The sequence below is a fragment of the Podarcis pityusensis genome (assembly GCF_964106645.2).
Source record: "Podarcis pityusensis genome assembly, chromosome: 16".
Lineage (NCBI taxonomy): Eukaryota > Metazoa > Chordata > Lepidosauria > Squamata > Lacertidae > Podarcis > Podarcis pityusensis.
The window spans coordinates 10311451-10327504 of NC_138041.1; the positions used below are offsets into that span (position 1 = coordinate 10311451).

A 16054-nucleotide genomic window follows, 5' to 3' on the forward strand; every position below is an offset into this window, starting at 1 on the left:
TTGAATGGAATGGACCCTTTTGTTGTTGTTATTGTTCCAAACGAAGAGTAAAATAAGGATTATATAGTCAACGAGAATGTACAATCAGGACAAAGGTTGGTCCGTTGGGAAGGAACACGGAGAGAGATTGTGAGAGAGAGCTACCATATTGCTTTACAACCACACAGCAAAGGAAGGGGGAGGAAGAGAGAGGAAGATTTAAGATATATACAACTTGGCACATTTAAAAACGGGATTCTTTCGTAAGGACATCTAAAACAGGACCATAATATGCATATGAACGCCAAAGAGAGACTGAGAGCAAAGCCACGTTTAAAGGGCCAGTGTATGCCTGCCAGCTCCCTTTGCCCGTGAATCTGCCCGTGAGTTGCTGGTGTCCGGAGGGAAGGGGACATGTGGTACGTCATCACGGAGTGATGCCCCTCCCTTGGGCCTGGCACCGGACGACAGCAACTAGGGCCGCTGAACACCCTACTGCGTCAAAAGCAAGGAAACGGTTCCTTCGCTGCAGCCGACGAGAGTTAACACTTGTGTCTTTTTAATCCACCCCCCTCCTTGGATTAAGGGCAGAGAGAGAGGCGGGAAGAGTAAAATACACTGTCTCTTTAAGAGACGGGACGCTTTTAAGCTGTACAGGTTTTATATTTTTTTTTCTTCTTTTTCTTAAAAAAAAAAAAGAAACACAAAGAGTAGTGTTAATCAGTGGATAATAGTCTACAGTTTCACAACAAATACGCGCTCAGAAAATACTGCTTGACGGTTCGTGTAGTGAAAGGTTGGTTTTTGTTTGTTTGCCTTTTGACAGTTTTCCTTTCTTTGTTTTGTTTTGTTTTTTTTTTTGTCTTTGAAAGTTTTCACAATGCACTGGACACACAAGAACCACAGCTTATTTAATTTTTTTCTTTTTTCTTATATATATATATATATTTATATATAAAACCCAACCGAAAACACTAAAACGAAAAATAAGTAAAACAGGGTGGACTTGGCTTTATAAAAAATCTTCTGCAGCAAAATAAAAGGGGGGGGGAGGGATAGAGAGAGAAATTAAAACCACCGTTGTTCTCCTTGACCGCCCACCCCCACCCCCACCCCCACCCCGAGGTGCAGAACGCAGAACCAAGTGCTTTCATTTCAAGTCCGTGGCCTCCGTGGCGATGGGGCGCTTTCCACGCAGAACGTCCGACAGCCCCCTCACGCTCAGAGCGCCACACTTCCTCTGTTGCATCTTGCGCAAAATCGAAGATCTCGGCCCCCCCCCCCCCGTATCTTCAGCCCCTCAGGGCCCGGACACTTCCTCACGCCGTCACCTCCGCCCTCCCAAACAACTTCCGAAATCAGACGCTTGCGCCAGCTGAAGGAGAAATGATGTGGGTTCCTTCGGAAAGAGCGTGGTTCTGAACCGGTTCACCAACCCGCCCACCTTTACACCCCACTTTCCCCTCCCTCTGGCGCAGGGACACTGGGGTGGGGAGGGTGGAGGGGAATAAGTTAAACTAAAATTTGACCATCTTGGACAAAGAACCACAAGGTGTGTTTTTTTCCTTAGTACCTCAACATTGACAACAAGGCACGCCCAACACCACACACATCGTAAGACCACTGCCAGGCAGGCCGCGGGTGAAGGGGCAGGGTGGCGCGCCTGCCCAACCGTTTCTTCTAAGTGCTACAGAACCGTGGGGGGGGGGTTGTGTGTGTGTCAGTTTCCTCTTGCCCATCTGACGCCCTCAACGCACACTGCAGAGGCACAGGAAGGCGGCAAAGCCTCGCCCGTCCAAGTCCGTCTCACGCACAATCCGACGGCGGAAAACTCCAGGCCGCAGCCTCTGTCCCCAGGGCACAGCGTCACTTCCGAAAGCTGCTCTCCGGAAGAACCAGAGTGCGCCGCCGCAGCTTCCTCCCCGAACCTTCCTCTAGCAGGTACGTGACGTCAATGGCTGGAAGAGACCAAAGAAAAATAACAGTGTGGACTTAGAGAGCTAACGCTCTTGGAACCAAAGAAAGATGCTTTGCTACTTGGTAAAGAACCTCAGACCCAGAGGGCAGACGCCTCTCTCCCTCAGGCCATGCCCCCCACCAGCCTTGCTCTGTACCACAAAGGACCTTAAGGTCCGTAAATTGCAACACCCTAAGGAAGTCAGATTAGCCTCAACCAGAGGCAGGGCCTTCTCAACACTGGCTCTGGCCTGGTGGAACGCTCTGTCTCATGAGACCAGGACGTTGCGGGATCTGATTTCTTTCTGCAGGGCCTGTAAGACAGAGTTGTTCTGCCTGGCCTTTGGGCTTAGAATCAATTTGATTCCCTCCCCCCTCTTTCTTTTTTCCTTTCTCCTCCTGTGAAGAGGCTGCATCTTAATGTTTTAATGTTGTATTTTAATCTTGTTTTTAAAGTTGTATTTTAATCAAATTATTTTTCTTATTGGTTGTTAGCCGCCCTGAGCGCGGTCTTGGCTGGGGAGGGCGGGGTATAAATAAATTATTACTATTATTATTATTATTATTATTACCACCAGCTGGGCTAGCTTTTGGTGTGATGATTATCTGGACTGCTTTACTCAAGCTCCCCTGCTCCCAAAAAAGTTGGGAGCTACACATTACTAACAATCCTCTAACTTTAAAAGAGGTTTCTGGAGAGGGGAATGGGGGGGGGAGAAGAAGGGGGGCTGCTCTCTCGCCTCTTACCATTTTTCCCTGGGATTTTCTCTAGGAGGGTGAGGAGGATGAGGTTGAGCCTCTCTCGCTGCATGTGCCTGCGTTCCTCCGGGGTGCAGGGCCGCCTGGGGACGGGGCTGCTCTCCTCCACCTTTTTCTCTACCTCGCCACTCTCCTGGGGAGGCGCCTCTTTCTCTGGCTCCTCCAGGCTGGGCGCCGGCTCGCTGGGAGCCTGGTCCTGACTCACGATCACGTCTTCCATCAGCGGCAGGGGGTCCTCCTCTTGGCTCAGGTCTTTGTTCTGGGGCTTGGAACGGTCAGACTTCCAAGATGACCTGAGAAAGGAGATGTCAAGCCACATGTCAGGGGGAGAACTTTCCAACATGGTCCTCCCTCTCTCTCTCACACACGGGAGGGATGCACACTGCTACTGCAGCTTGCACTCCTTCTGTGCTGAGGGCTCCCTGTCCTTCCTCTCTAGATCTCTGAAAGGGTCATGTTTGGGAGGCAATCCCCCTGCCACATACCCCCAGTCTTCCTACATAAGAGGTCACAGAATCCAATCAAGAATGTACCTTTTCAAGGCACTGCACAGAAATGAAGCGGCAAAATTCTGGGCTGCACTACTTCAGGCTGTGAGCAGTGTGTGTGTCTCAGTAGTGTTTTAAATTTGTTGTTAGCCGCCCTAAGCCCGGTTTTCTGAACCAGGAAGGTAAAGGTAAAGGGACCCCTGACCATTAGGTCCAGTCGTGACCGACTCTGGGGTTGCGGCGCTCATCTCGCTTTACTGGCTGAGGGAGCCGGCGTACAGCTTCCGGGTCATGTGGCCAGCATGACTAAGCCGCTTCTGGCGAACCAGAGCAGCACACGGAAATGCCGTTTACTTTCCCGCCGGAGCGGTACCTATTTATCTACTTGCACTTTGACGTGCTTTCGAACTGCTAGGTTGGCAGGAGCAGGGACCGAGTAACGGGAGCTCACCCAATCGCGGGGATTCGAACCACCGACCTTCTGATCAGCAAGTCCTAGGCTCTGTGGTTTAACCCACAGTGCCACCCACGTCCCTGACCAGGAAGGGTGGGGTATAAATAAAACTTATTATTATTATTATTTATTAGTACAGCACTCTGGGCTTTTGCATTGAAAACACTCCAAACCCCAATGGCATCTCCAGGTGGGGCTGGGAGAGACCCCTGCATGAAACCTGGCAGAGCCACTGCCAGTCCTTGTGGACAATGCCAGGCTACAGGAGTCAATGGTCTCACTCTGTATAAGGCGGCAGCTGATCCTCAGAGGAACACCACACTGAGGAGTGGGGCTTGGAGGAACGAACACACACACACACACACACGTGTCACTTCTGCTCCATTTGGAGCAGTGATTTTTTTTCCAGACCTCTGAGAGTGGCTGCCTCACTACTGCTCTCGGAGTTTTTTTTAAAATTTGCTCAAGAGCAGAGCAAACATCCTTTAAACAAGTATAGTGAAAACACCTTCTTTTGCTTGCTGTCAACTTGCTGCCAAGTTCCACTGGTGACCCTGAGTTCTGGGAGTTGTGGGAATCCTAGGTTATGGCATGCCCCACTTTATTACCACCATCCTATCAGCTTTGCAGGGGGTGGGGATTGAGGGACAAAGCCCCTCTTTCTATGATCCTGTCCCTGAACTGCCCAGAGACATCTCTACTGAGGGAGCACCACACTCCATTTGCATGCTGTCTCAGCCTTCTGCTAGCGGCCTTGCAGGATGCCTTCTCTGTACTGCTTAAGTGTCGCAGGCAAGCTAAGCTGCTCTTGCTCCCATCCTGTCTAACTCAAAGGAAGGCAAGGGAAGTGCCATTTGTGCTGCAGTTAAGCAACTGAGAGCAGGAGCTCCAAAAAGGTCTCTGCAGAAGCACCCACCACACTGAAGGCCCTAAAAAAGAGAATAAGAAAAAAAAGGCGCCAAAAGAAGCTAAAGCGACTCACCTGCCTCCATTCCTCTTGTAGTTGTCTGGTACATAATGAGGCTGCAATGGAGGAGTAAAAGAGAACCAAGTGAAAGTTCAGAGGAGGCTTAATGCTGTAAGCGCAGAGAAATAGCACCTGCTTTCCTTGCAGAAGGTCCCAGGTTCAAATCCCCGGGTAGGGCTAGGAAAGGCTCCCTGGAGACCTGCTGTCAATCAGTGTCAACACAGCTGAACCAATCACAACTGAACCAATCATCTGACACGGTAGAGGGCAGATTCCCATGCTCCTCTTTAATTCCACCCTATATATTAGCAGCATGAGAGCTGGCATCTTAGGTTATTTTACTTGAAGCTCAGTGGGAAAATACGTGGAATTGAGGGGGGAGGAATGTGATTATGCTATAATGCAGGTGCTTATCAATGTACAGCTTGGAAGAGCCTCCCACTCTGCCACTGCTGCAAAGGAAATCAGATCTGAAGTCAAAGGAAATCAGGTCTGAATTCATCCAGGAGATGGCAGCTTCCTGCAAAGGGTGGCAACTTAAGAGAGATGCTCTGATTGGAGTTGCCTGTGGCTTAACCTTATTATTCCACCCTTGTGTCCGTAGGAACAACCAGTTTGTGGTTACTGATGTTTGCTTGTAACAAACTAAATGAAAGCAGAGTTTTAGCATGTGGGTTAGGATTCCCCTCATTGCCAGAGAGAGAAGTCGTGGAGCCGCTCACCGAAAAGTCTCTTTTCGGCGTCATCCTTTTGGGGAAGTGGTCGAAGGCGTAGGACTTGGTGCAGACTGGGTAGCGGTTCCGGTGGATCTTGTAGAAAAGGTGGGCTGACTTGTCGAGGCGGTAATCGCAGATGTAGACGTCCTGCTCCTTCACCCCCTTTGGCCTTCCTGTAGGGAGTTTTGGCACAGCAAGAATATCAGGTGAGGCAGCGTGCCAAGAATCAAAATAAGCACGACTACGGAGCTTAGCTGTTCCAAATTCCTCCTGGCAGGGCTGGAGAGGGTTTTTAAAAACTAAAGGAACTTGCCACCCTCGCAAAACTGCAGGATATTGTCCTTTTAATCCTTGTTACTGTAACTTTCCCTGGATGGAAGCAAATGTTTGTCCCCGCATTTAAAAAGAAAAACAACTCCTTCTTTATTCTTACCTCCAAATGAAGGTTTAGCATGTGGAAGTGGTGAAGAATTTGGGGGCAACCTTCTGGTTTTCAGCACAATTCACTTTCAGGTTAGCCACATCCGAGGGCAGGTAATTCTGCTCTGTGTGTCTGCCTGGTGAGTAGCTAAAACTGGCTCACTTAGCCCTCAGCACACAGACGCAGCAAGGACTGCCTTCCTCCTGCAGGTGCTGGCGCCTAGGCTAAAGCAGTGAACCTTGCACAGATACACGTATGGAAGGGCCACAGCTCAGTCGCAGAGCATCTGCTTTGCAGGTGCAATCCCTGGCATCTCCAGGTAGGGCTGAGAGAGACTTTTGCCTGAATCCCTGGAGAGCTGCTGATGCTGCCAGTCAACGGGTTGACAACGCTGAGTAAGATGCAGAAAGGAATGACTCGGCGTGAGGCAGCTTTCTGTGGTCTGTGTTCTACAGGGAACGGGAGTTAAGCGTGTGCTGTTGGAGGAGACCAAAAGGGTCCGCATGGCCCAGCAGCCAGTTTTCTACAGAGGCCCAAGTTGACGCTCCTGGGAAGACCAGAGGCAGAGCTTGAAGGCAAAAGGCTGTGTCAGGGGTTGGCAAGGCTTACTGGGCATGGGCCAGACCACTCCCGCGGAGATCCTTCGTGAGCCGGACTGGTGCAGTGCAACGCCGGAAATCACGTCTGCGCATGTCTGCGGCGCCGGAAATTGCTCCTGTGCATGCCCAGATACTGGAAATCGCATCTGCACATGCCCACGGTGCTAGAAATTGCTTCTGCACATGCCCAGACACCGGAAATCGCGCCTGTGCAGAAGCGATTTCCAGCGTCTGGGCATGCGCAGAAGCAATTTCTGGAGCTGTGGAAGGAAGTCCCCATGCCACGCTGTGCCGGTTTAGCACAGCGCGTGGGGACTCACCAAGCAGTTTGGGGGTGGCTCATAGACCAGTTAAGTGACCCTCATGGGCTGCTTCTGGCCCATGGGCCTTAGGTTGCCAACCTCTGGGCTGTGTCCTCCACCCCCTCTTCTCAGCAACTGGCGTTCAGCGATTCCATTCAATCATCACAGCTATAAGCAGCTGTTGACAGAAGCTTCACAGAGGTCTACCAGCCATCTTATTTTAATGTCACCTGAGAGCCACCATCCATCACCAGATACGGTGGCAGAACCACTGAAATTAATGGGCATGAACAGCTTTTGCTCCACTAATTTCAACGATCCTCCTGTGAATTTTAGGCGGATACCGCCTGTCTGGTCCAGAATCCTCCTTCGTTGGCCTTTACCATCAAGATTGATTTAAATGTGTGACCCTCTGCAGCTCGAAGCAGCAGGGCAAGAAAAACACTTCTCTATATTCATTTTCACCACACTGCATAATTTTATAAACCTCTGATGGAGCCTCCTCTCTGACCGTTAAAAAAAACACGCTTTGGATTTCCTTGTGAGGAAGATGATCATCCTCATCTTTGCCCCAATCATTTCTTTGTTGTTCCCTAATCTCAGGGTTGCGGGTTCAAGCCCCATATTGGGCAAAAATATTCCTGCGCTGCAGAGGGTTGGACTAGATGACTCTTAATGGTTCTATTGTTCTATGGTTTGCACTTTTCCCAGCTCGAGCATCTCCTTTTTAGACAGGACACAACCAGAACTGTGAAGAGTGTGTACAGGCTGCCGAAGGGGTATTTCAGGGCTCAAACAGGAGCTTTTACCTATTTACACCTGGCACTGTGTGCTGGGGAGCACAACAGCCTGGGATCATAGGTCCCCCTGGAGAGAAAAACCAAGTGGCTCCAGGCCGCCGGGAGTGTTGACTTGCCTTTGCAATAGGTGTAGAGATCCAGGACGCAGCAGGTGCCCACCACGGCCTCCAAGGGGATGATCTCATACAGCGGTACCCGGAACAGCTCGTTGTGGTAGAACTTCCGGGACGGGGAGTGGTGCGTTTCATGCGGACGGAAATAGTGGTGGCCGAAGGCAAACCGTTCCTCCCTGATATAAGGAGGAAAAAAGGAAGGAGGTGTTTCTATTGGAGCTGAGATGACGGACCCAACGCACCCACACGCTTCTTCTTCTTCCTCCTCCTCCTCCTCTACAGAATTTGCTCCCTTTTGCTAGGCTGACAGCCACAAGCCCTGGGATTCGGACACAATAGGTGAGCTGAGAGGAGAGGTGGTTTGGATGCTGACGATGGAGCACTGACTCATGAGAGTCCCAGCCAGACCCAAGGTGACCTCAGTAAGGGAGCTTGGCTTTTATTCCTCTCCCTCCTGGTTGCCTGCAAATGAATCTGTGTTTACGGAGGAGCTTAATACGATCGCTGTTAAATATAATTAAGTTTTAAGTGTGTACTCGTTGCCAGGCCTCAACTAGAAGCTGGGAATTGATCATTGCCATGCGGAAAAACGCAATTTTACAGCAGAGATTTGGCAGGCACCCTACTTTTCAGCTTTTAGGCATCTCTCAAAGATGTTTTTATGCTGAATGATTTAGACAGCTGTCTAAACTTTCTTGATTAGCCATTCATTTTAATGATTTGGCTTTTATGGCATTTTATGCTTTTCTGAACTTGTATAGATTGTTGTACATGCACCATAATATTTCATGTAACTTGATGGCACACGTGTGTGTGTGTGTGTGTGTGTGTGTGTGGTGGCATAAGTATATAAATATATATTATAAATAACAAATATATTTATGGGTGATGAGTGCTGAAGTTCAGACCAGCCAAGCCTAAGACTGAAGATAAAGATCTGAACTGCAGCCATTTCTCAACGCAGTAAGAGCACACTAGTGGAGGAGCATGACGACATCCTGTGAACCTCTCATTGGTCTCTGGAGACAGGGCTTAGCTGAACCTCCTGTCTGCACTGGACACATCCGCCAAAGGAGGAGAATGATGTCACCCAATGAATGATGCCCTCCAACCCTCCAGGTCTTGCTGGCTTACAACTGCAGCTGGCTATTCTTGCTGGGGATCATGGGAGTCCAGCAACATTTGATGTGTGTGTGTGTGTTAGTTATAGGTTACCCACCTCTTTAGTTTGCTCACGACAGGAAAAGAGGTGGGAAAATCTTACGGCTTCATGAACTGCCACCACCTGCTACTTTCATGCATGGGAGGGACGGGGATGGGAAAATTCTCTGATGACACGTTTTTGACGGTGTCCAATGTGGCTGGTCTCCCACCAAAGGTCAGTGAGATGGAGCTCCGCTTTTTTTAAGCAAGGTGGGGCTGGGACTTACTTCTCGTTCTTCCAGAGCTTTTCGATACGGAAGATGTCGAGTCTCTCTCTGTTGATGTGGGAGAGCAGGCGATACGACTGCCGGACAGGGTGGCCGTCCGGGGTCCTTCGGCTGTCTCTCATCAGGTACACGCAGTCACCTGTTGATGGGGTGAGGAAGGGCATATCAGAGCGGCTTTCTCATACCCCAGCAGGGTGGATTTACAGAAGCCTAACAAACTGAGTGGCGGTAGCAGAGGTGGCTCAGCAGTTGCAAGCATGGGCTGCGTGCAAGAAGAACTGCCAGGTTCACTGAAATGGCGTCTCCAACTAGGAAGCCGGCTAGATCAGACCAAGCTTCTGTCCAGTCTAGCATCCCGTTTCCTTTAGTGGCTAAGTAGAAGCCCACAAAGCAGGGGCTTAAGGGCAATGGGTCTCCCCTGTTTGGTTTTGAACAATTAAGCATTCAGAGACATCCTGCCAATGAACAAGGGTGGCCCATTTAGTCTTTGTGGCTAAGAGCTGTTGAGTGGAGCAGTCTCCCTCGGGAGGTTGTGGACTCTCCTTCCTTGGAGGTTTTTAAGCAGAGGTCGGATGGCCATCTGTCATGGATGCTTTAGTTGAGATTCCTGCATTGCAAGGGGGCTGGACAAGATGGGGTCCCTTCTGACGCTACGATTCTGAGATTCTAATACCATGACTTTTCCATAAAAGCTGCCTAATTCTCTTCCTCCTACCAAACTACCACCACAGAGCCCTGATTTCTGAGGCTGAGGAAACAACCTGGAGAGCTGCTGCCAGTCGGACCAGGTGGCCCCAGTGCTTAGGTGGCCCAAGATTTCTAACTCGCTTAATGTCTCACCTTTAATTTTGATACCCTGAATCAGTGAGCAAGGCAGGCTCAAGCACCTTGACAAACAGCAGTCACGAGAGAGGGGATGAATGTCCCAAAGGACTCTCTCGGCTGCCTCTTAATTAATCCAAATCCCCAGAATTAGTGCTTTTGTGTTTGAGGTAGTCCCTGGAGGGGAAAAGGCACCAGGCACTCTATGCTATACTGTGAATTGTATGAAACACCTAGAAATCTTCAGCCGCGACTCCAATCCTCAGTAATATGGATAGGATTCAGTATCTGTTGTCTGGTTCGGACTAGTCTGTAATGTTCAACGCAGCTAAATTTGCAGAGAAGGCTGCTAAAATTAGACAATCTATGTGACTGCCCTTGAGATTTAAGGTTCCTGTTTTATGTAAGCTTTATTTATTGTATAGGTCAAGTTTTTATCTTTATGTATTATTTTTATGTATAGTTTATGTTCCTATGCTTCTGCTTGGCTACAACCTGTTTTGGCTGCCTTCTTAAAAACTTTGAATATTATGAATTTCCCTCCCGCCCCCCAGGAAGTCAACACACTCACCTTGACGTAGCAACAGATCGTCCCGTAACAGACAGATGAAGTAAACGCAGCCAGGCTGGGCGTAATGAGGTCGGGGAATCATAGGAACCTCCTGCGAGAAAGAAAAAGGCAAAAGGCGTTGACAAGTCTTGTCATCCTGACTACGCTTAGAAACCAAGATGAACGCGGACGTAGCACTAATAAAGCCTGCACCCTCCATGGAACCCTAGGGACTGTGGTTTTGTGAAGAACACTTGAACGCTGGAGGGCTATGATTCCCAGGCTTCCTTAGAGGAGAAAGCCACTGAAACAGCCCGGCTGTGTGAAAAATAAAGAGGCCAATGGCGTGAGGGTTTCAAAGTCACCCTGCCCAGTTCTGGGCAAGCGAAGGTGGCTTACCCTATCCACCGTGCGAGGTTCACACTGCTCACACAAGTAGTGTTCGACGTCAGAGTTCACCCCCATACAGTCACAGTGCTGCCAGACCTACAGGAGAAAATAGACACATCAGAAAAGGAGATCCACCCCAAAGCATCAGAAGATGAGTTTTATTTATTTTAAAGCATTTCTGAACAGTTTTAAGATTTTTTAACTCAAATAATGCAGCCTAAAAACAATGTAACAGCATCTTAAAATCAGAGATTATCAGGGATGGATAAGGCTCTCTGCCTGAGATGCCAGAGAGTCAATGTCAAGCAGAGTAGAAAATACTGACTCATATGTGCCAGTGGTCTGACTCATTCTATATTATTTATTATTATTATTATTATTATTATTATTATTATTATTATTATTATTATGTGCTGCCCTTCACCCGTAGATCTCAGGGTGGTTCACAACATAAAATTACAATATAAAAACTACAAAATTCATAGTAAAGGTAAGACCATCAACAAACCAATAATGCTCCCTCGCACAACACATTTGAAAGGGCATCGGATGTCAATTAGCCAAAGGCCTGGTTGAAGAGGAAATTTCTACTTGGCGCCTAAAGGTGTATGAAGGTGCCAGTCAAACCTCCCTGGGGAGAGCGTTCCACGAATGGGGAGCCACCACAGAAAAGGCCCATTCCCGTGTTGCTACCCTCCAGCCCTCTTGTGGAGGAGGCACATGAAGAAGGGCCTCAGGGGGCCCACTCCTGTTCTAATAGGTTCGGATTCCTCTGGCCCACCAATACCAGGCTGCTATAGAGGAGGGAATCCAGCCATTGGTCTGGACCTTGCTTTTTGACAGAACAGGGCCAGGTACAGGGGCTACATGTGAGCACGTTTCTCATCTGCAGCAAGAACGCAGCCCCGTCTTGTGAGGGAGAGGAGCGCACAACCTGCCCTCACCATGCACTTGTCGCACTGGATCATGAGCCCTTCATCCTTGTACAAGCCACAGATGCAGCGGATCACGTCCTCGTCCTTCTCGTGCCCGCTCTCCTTCTCGCACATGGAGGTCTCGCTGCTGTCCGCCTCGCTCGCCGTCTCTCCGACGATCTCATCGATCTGGGCAGCTGCCTCGTGGCGGGCGTTGTAGTAGGCCTTCCGCAGCCGGCAGACGTCCCGCCCAATCGGGGATTTCCTGCCGTAGTACTTCTGAGCAGGAGACAAAAGTCCAGAAACTCAGAGCCTTTCCCAGCCCCACTGAAATGCCCTTTCTGCTTCAATCTTTGCCGCCATAAAACTCTGACGTAGGCGCCCCCTGCCCCGGTGCCATCAATTTCTCCTTCCTACCCACCAGTCCCTCCCAGCTTGGTTCATTTTCTTCCACTGCAAGTAACAAGTGGGCACTGCAACGGAACATTACAGCATATCCGCAAGATGCAAGGGCGGTGGCTTCTGATTCAAGACTCCGCCCAGCCTCGAATGGGAGTTGTATGAGTTCACTGGGGTTAGGTGGGGTTCTCAGGAGTGGGGTGGTGGAAAGGAAAAAGGACATCTCTCCTCCTCTGCCACTCTCCTGAGGCCCTTCCTCTACTGTGTTATTTGGTGTCGCAAGGCCTCCAGCCCAGAACTTGAGCATTTCAGAGAATTGTATGCAAGGCAATTAATAAATACATCTCGACTCTCAAAGGACCAGCTGGGACCCTCGGCTAGAACCAAGTGCCTTCCTCTCCCAACACAACAGCAAACTCACTTCAGTGTTGCGGAAGACCTTCAGCATATCGCCGTCAAAAGCTTCCACAGTTTTGTAGTAGCCTGTCAAGATCTGCTTCTCGATGGTGGTGAGATCAAGGGGGTCGGAGATCTTCTCATAGTAATCTGCGTTTCTAAACCAGGCGGGGGGGGGGGGAATGTGTAAGGTTACTGATAAGCCCGTATTTGAGGAATGACATGAAACCTCTTTTGTAAAATCACAGATTCTCCACCACTCCCCCTTTTGAGAATGCTAAAAACCTACTTTTTCTTCGGGGGAAGATTCAGCAAAGGAGTTGCAAGCAGCTGTCTGGAGGAATCTGTAACGGAAGCAGAAGGATGAAGAGCAGTTGCCACAGGGGTTTTACAGTGTGGTTGGTCTTGGGCAGTTTTTGGGGTGGGTGGGCGTTATTTGGCAGGAGAAATTATGAGGAACTATATGTGGGAAAGAAACACATGCCCCTTAGACCCTGACTTGCCTAAGTCACAGCTACATCACAAGCCGAAATTAAGAGGCAATGCAATTTACAGTTTCTTAGAAGGGGCCCTTGTGGCAAGTGCTATTCGAGTTCATGCCCTTCTTGGGGGCTCAGGTGGGGCCACGGCAAGACAGATGGGCCTTTTGGTCTGATCCAGCAGCCAGGCTCTTCTGGTGTTCCGGTGAATTTTATCCACCTGCTGTGTACTCCCTTTCCCCCTCCCTCAAATTCTGTCCACTACTTCTAGACCTCGAGCCCCTTCTGCTACAGCTCTTTACAATTCAAGACTAAGGAGGTGGGAGCAGCATGTGTATCAAACACTTGACAGTCCTCATGGGTGACGGACGAGAGACAGAGGTTGGCCACCCCACAGTTTAACGGAGCAAATACTGCAAAAGCCAAGGAAGTGTATGGGAAGCTGCCTAATACAGGATCAGACCACTGGGTCCACCTCACTCAGTGTCACTGTTGATGCTGGCTGGGCAGCAGTTCTGCAGCTTTTCAGACCGGGGTCCTTCCCAGCCCCATCTGAAGATGCCAGGGATGCAAAGCCTTCCCCCAAAGTAGCTCCTGCTCTCACCCATGAGCCACTCATCACTGAACCCCTGAAATCCTACACTCAAGCTCTCCTCCCTCTGGAAACCCAGCAACACAGGATTGTGGAGCCTGTCAAATGATCAGCTCCTTGGCAGCTATCACCTTTGTACGAGATGATCCCGTCGCAGATCTCCTTGAAGATTTGCGCGAGGCGTGCGGCCCGCGCCACTTCGATGTTCTCCTCGGCCGCAGCCAGCCGCCGTGTCCGCACTGAGCGGGCAGTCTGCAGGGCAGAGAACTGTGTCATGAAGACATCTGAAAAAGAGAGGGGAGGAAGAGATGCCTCTTTAGTCAAAGCCCACAGGAACACAGGAAGCAACCGGCCCAATTAGTTTGGTTTTGTCTGCGCTGACAGGCAGCAGCTCTCCAGGGTTTCCGTCTCTCTCAACCCTACTGGGAGGCAGCTAACTAGAGAACCTGCGACTTCCTGATCTGCTACTGAGCTACCTTCCCATTTCCTCTCCTCTGAACAACATGTATGTCTGAGGGACTTAAAAACCAGCAACTCTCATTGTACAGAGTGGGGGCTTTGAATATATCATGCCACTGCTGCTGGATATCAAATTTTAGTTGAATGCAACGCAAAGGGTAAAATGTGGTCAGGGCACTGCTTGTCCAATTGCTTGTGGCAAGGCAGAATCGCTTTTAGGCGACTTGGAAAAGGAGGTTCAAGCTTGGTTCATTAGGTCACAAATATCTGAGACAGACAGGATGGCAACTTTTTGCAAGACTGATTTCAGAAAGGTTAAGGTTCACGGAATGCTTATCGCTTATCCAGGAGACATGGAGAAAGGCTGGGAGATTCACACCGGTTGCAACAGGGGCACTGACCAGATTTTATATTGCCATCATCCCGGCACATCCCATTCCAGCGGGTGTATAACGAGGCGGACTGAAGGTTGTCGCTGGCGTGCTTGACCTCCTCTTGCTTCTGCCGGATCTTCTCCCAATTGCGCACCAAGAAAACATGATGCTTCAGCACAAAATTCCTTGGGGAAGCACAAATAAAGATGAGGGATGGGGAAGAGAAGAGGTGGGTGCTGAAATAAAAGGCTTTCTTCACCTTCCAAGGTTGGCTGCCGCGGGATATTTGCAGCACATCGCCACAGCATAGTAGTGAGAGATCCCTGCCCTAAGGGGTTGGAATCTACATGAGATGAGAATGGGAAGAGGAGGAGGAGGAAGGGTCAGGAATAGAGACCAAGCAGGGGAAGCATCAGACAGATGCCAGGGAGACACAGGTTAAAAGCAAGGGTTGGGCCATTTCTGTAGAAAGGCTCGACTCAGACCTACCAATCCATGATTCGTTCTGATCGTGATTTGGAACACATAATCACAGCCTGAGCATCTTAATAAAGCCATGATTTAGACCTGCTTGTCTGCTTCCATTTCCCCACCCATTCAGCTTTTATATAACGCAGTTGTCTCTGGGGAGGCAGCAACAAGTCTGTGGCTTGTCAATTCTAACATCTCACCAAACCACTTTTTAAAAAAATCCTTATTGGCCAGCCGTTTACAAACCATGTTTTAGAACATTGTGCAAAGTCATAGCTAAAGCTTTCTCAATTGTGGGATGGCATGAGGTGTGAATAATTTCACACAGCTGCTTGTTAAGTATTGCCCATCATGTATTACGTACCACTGTGCATTACCGGATATCATGTATTACTGATTATTATCAGCAATAATTATTAAATTATATATACAGGTTTTTATGTAGAGATAGGGAGAGAGAATACTGCATGCATATTTTTGTCCTGTATTTGCAAACAGTCTGCATCTGTACTGGGACTATCTTAACTGTTCTTATATATGGAATTGTTTTTAAATGTTTGCACTGCTTTCAATACATGGAACTGTTTCAGTTTGTTTTTACAATTTTCTTGTTTTACTGTGGTAACTATTTCATTTGTTTTACAAGTGTGCACTTTATTGCTGTAACCTGCCCTGGGACCTTATGAGACCTGCTGAAACCATTTTTGTTTGGGCAAGTCTAAATGTGGATGATGATGTGTTTCAATCTCTCTTTAGTTTACTGTTGATGCTAACAGTTTTCTAAATGTTTTTATTGATAATTTATTGTTTTTACTCATAATTTCAATATTTCCTGTAAACCGCTTACAAGGTATCATTACAATCAAGTGGTATATATATTTTGTTAAAATATATATGATAAAGTGTGGGTAAAAAAATATCTAACAAATAAAGTTGCTTATGTTATTATGTTGCAAACCATCCTGTGGTAGTTTCATAGAATCATAGAATTTCAGAGTTGGAAAAGATTCTAATGATAGGCTCTTCTTACTTTCTGATGTCAAAAGGGAGGGCAGAAATTTCTTAAATCAAAATGAAATAAACTGAGCCAAAATGAAGCTTTGGGGGAGATCTAGCTCAGGCTTCCTCAGCCTCGGCCCTCCAGATGTTTTGAGACTACAATTCCCATCATCCCTGACCACTGGTCCTGCTAGCTAGGGATCATGGGAGTTGTAGGCTAAAAAA

General features: G+C 48.7%; 1 protein-coding gene across 2 annotated transcripts in view; it reads right to left on the minus strand.

Moving 5' to 3' along the window:
- Nucleotides 1–667: 667 nt before the first annotated feature.
- Nucleotides 668–16054, minus strand: part of ASH1L (ASH1 like histone lysine methyltransferase) — a 75885-nt gene continuing 60498 nt past the window's right edge. The window contains exons 16-28 of one of the 2 annotated variants that reach the window (XM_080984481.1): nucleotides 14387–14544; nucleotides 13658–13810; nucleotides 12745–12799; nucleotides 12481–12613; nucleotides 11691–11939; nucleotides 10756–10842; nucleotides 10378–10468; nucleotides 8985–9123; nucleotides 7558–7730; nucleotides 5326–5492; nucleotides 4619–4659; nucleotides 2683–2987; nucleotides 668–1937 (exon numbers count right to left, since the gene is read on the minus strand). In XM_080984481.1, the coding sequence (XP_080840607.1) occupies nucleotides 1846–1937; nucleotides 2683–2987; nucleotides 4619–4659; nucleotides 5326–5492; nucleotides 7558–7730; nucleotides 8985–9123; nucleotides 10378–10468; nucleotides 10756–10842; nucleotides 11691–11939; nucleotides 12481–12613; nucleotides 12745–12799; nucleotides 13658–13810; nucleotides 14387–14544 (1843 nt within the window). In that variant the 3' untranslated portion in view covers nucleotides 668–1845. Of the gene's footprint in view, nucleotides 1938–2682; nucleotides 2988–4618; nucleotides 4660–5325; nucleotides 5493–7553; nucleotides 7731–8984; nucleotides 9124–10377; nucleotides 10469–10755; nucleotides 10843–11690; nucleotides 11940–12480; nucleotides 12614–12744; nucleotides 12800–13657; nucleotides 13811–14386; nucleotides 14545–16054 lie in introns of both variants that reach the window. The other variant, XM_080984480.1, reaches the window with a different exon arrangement.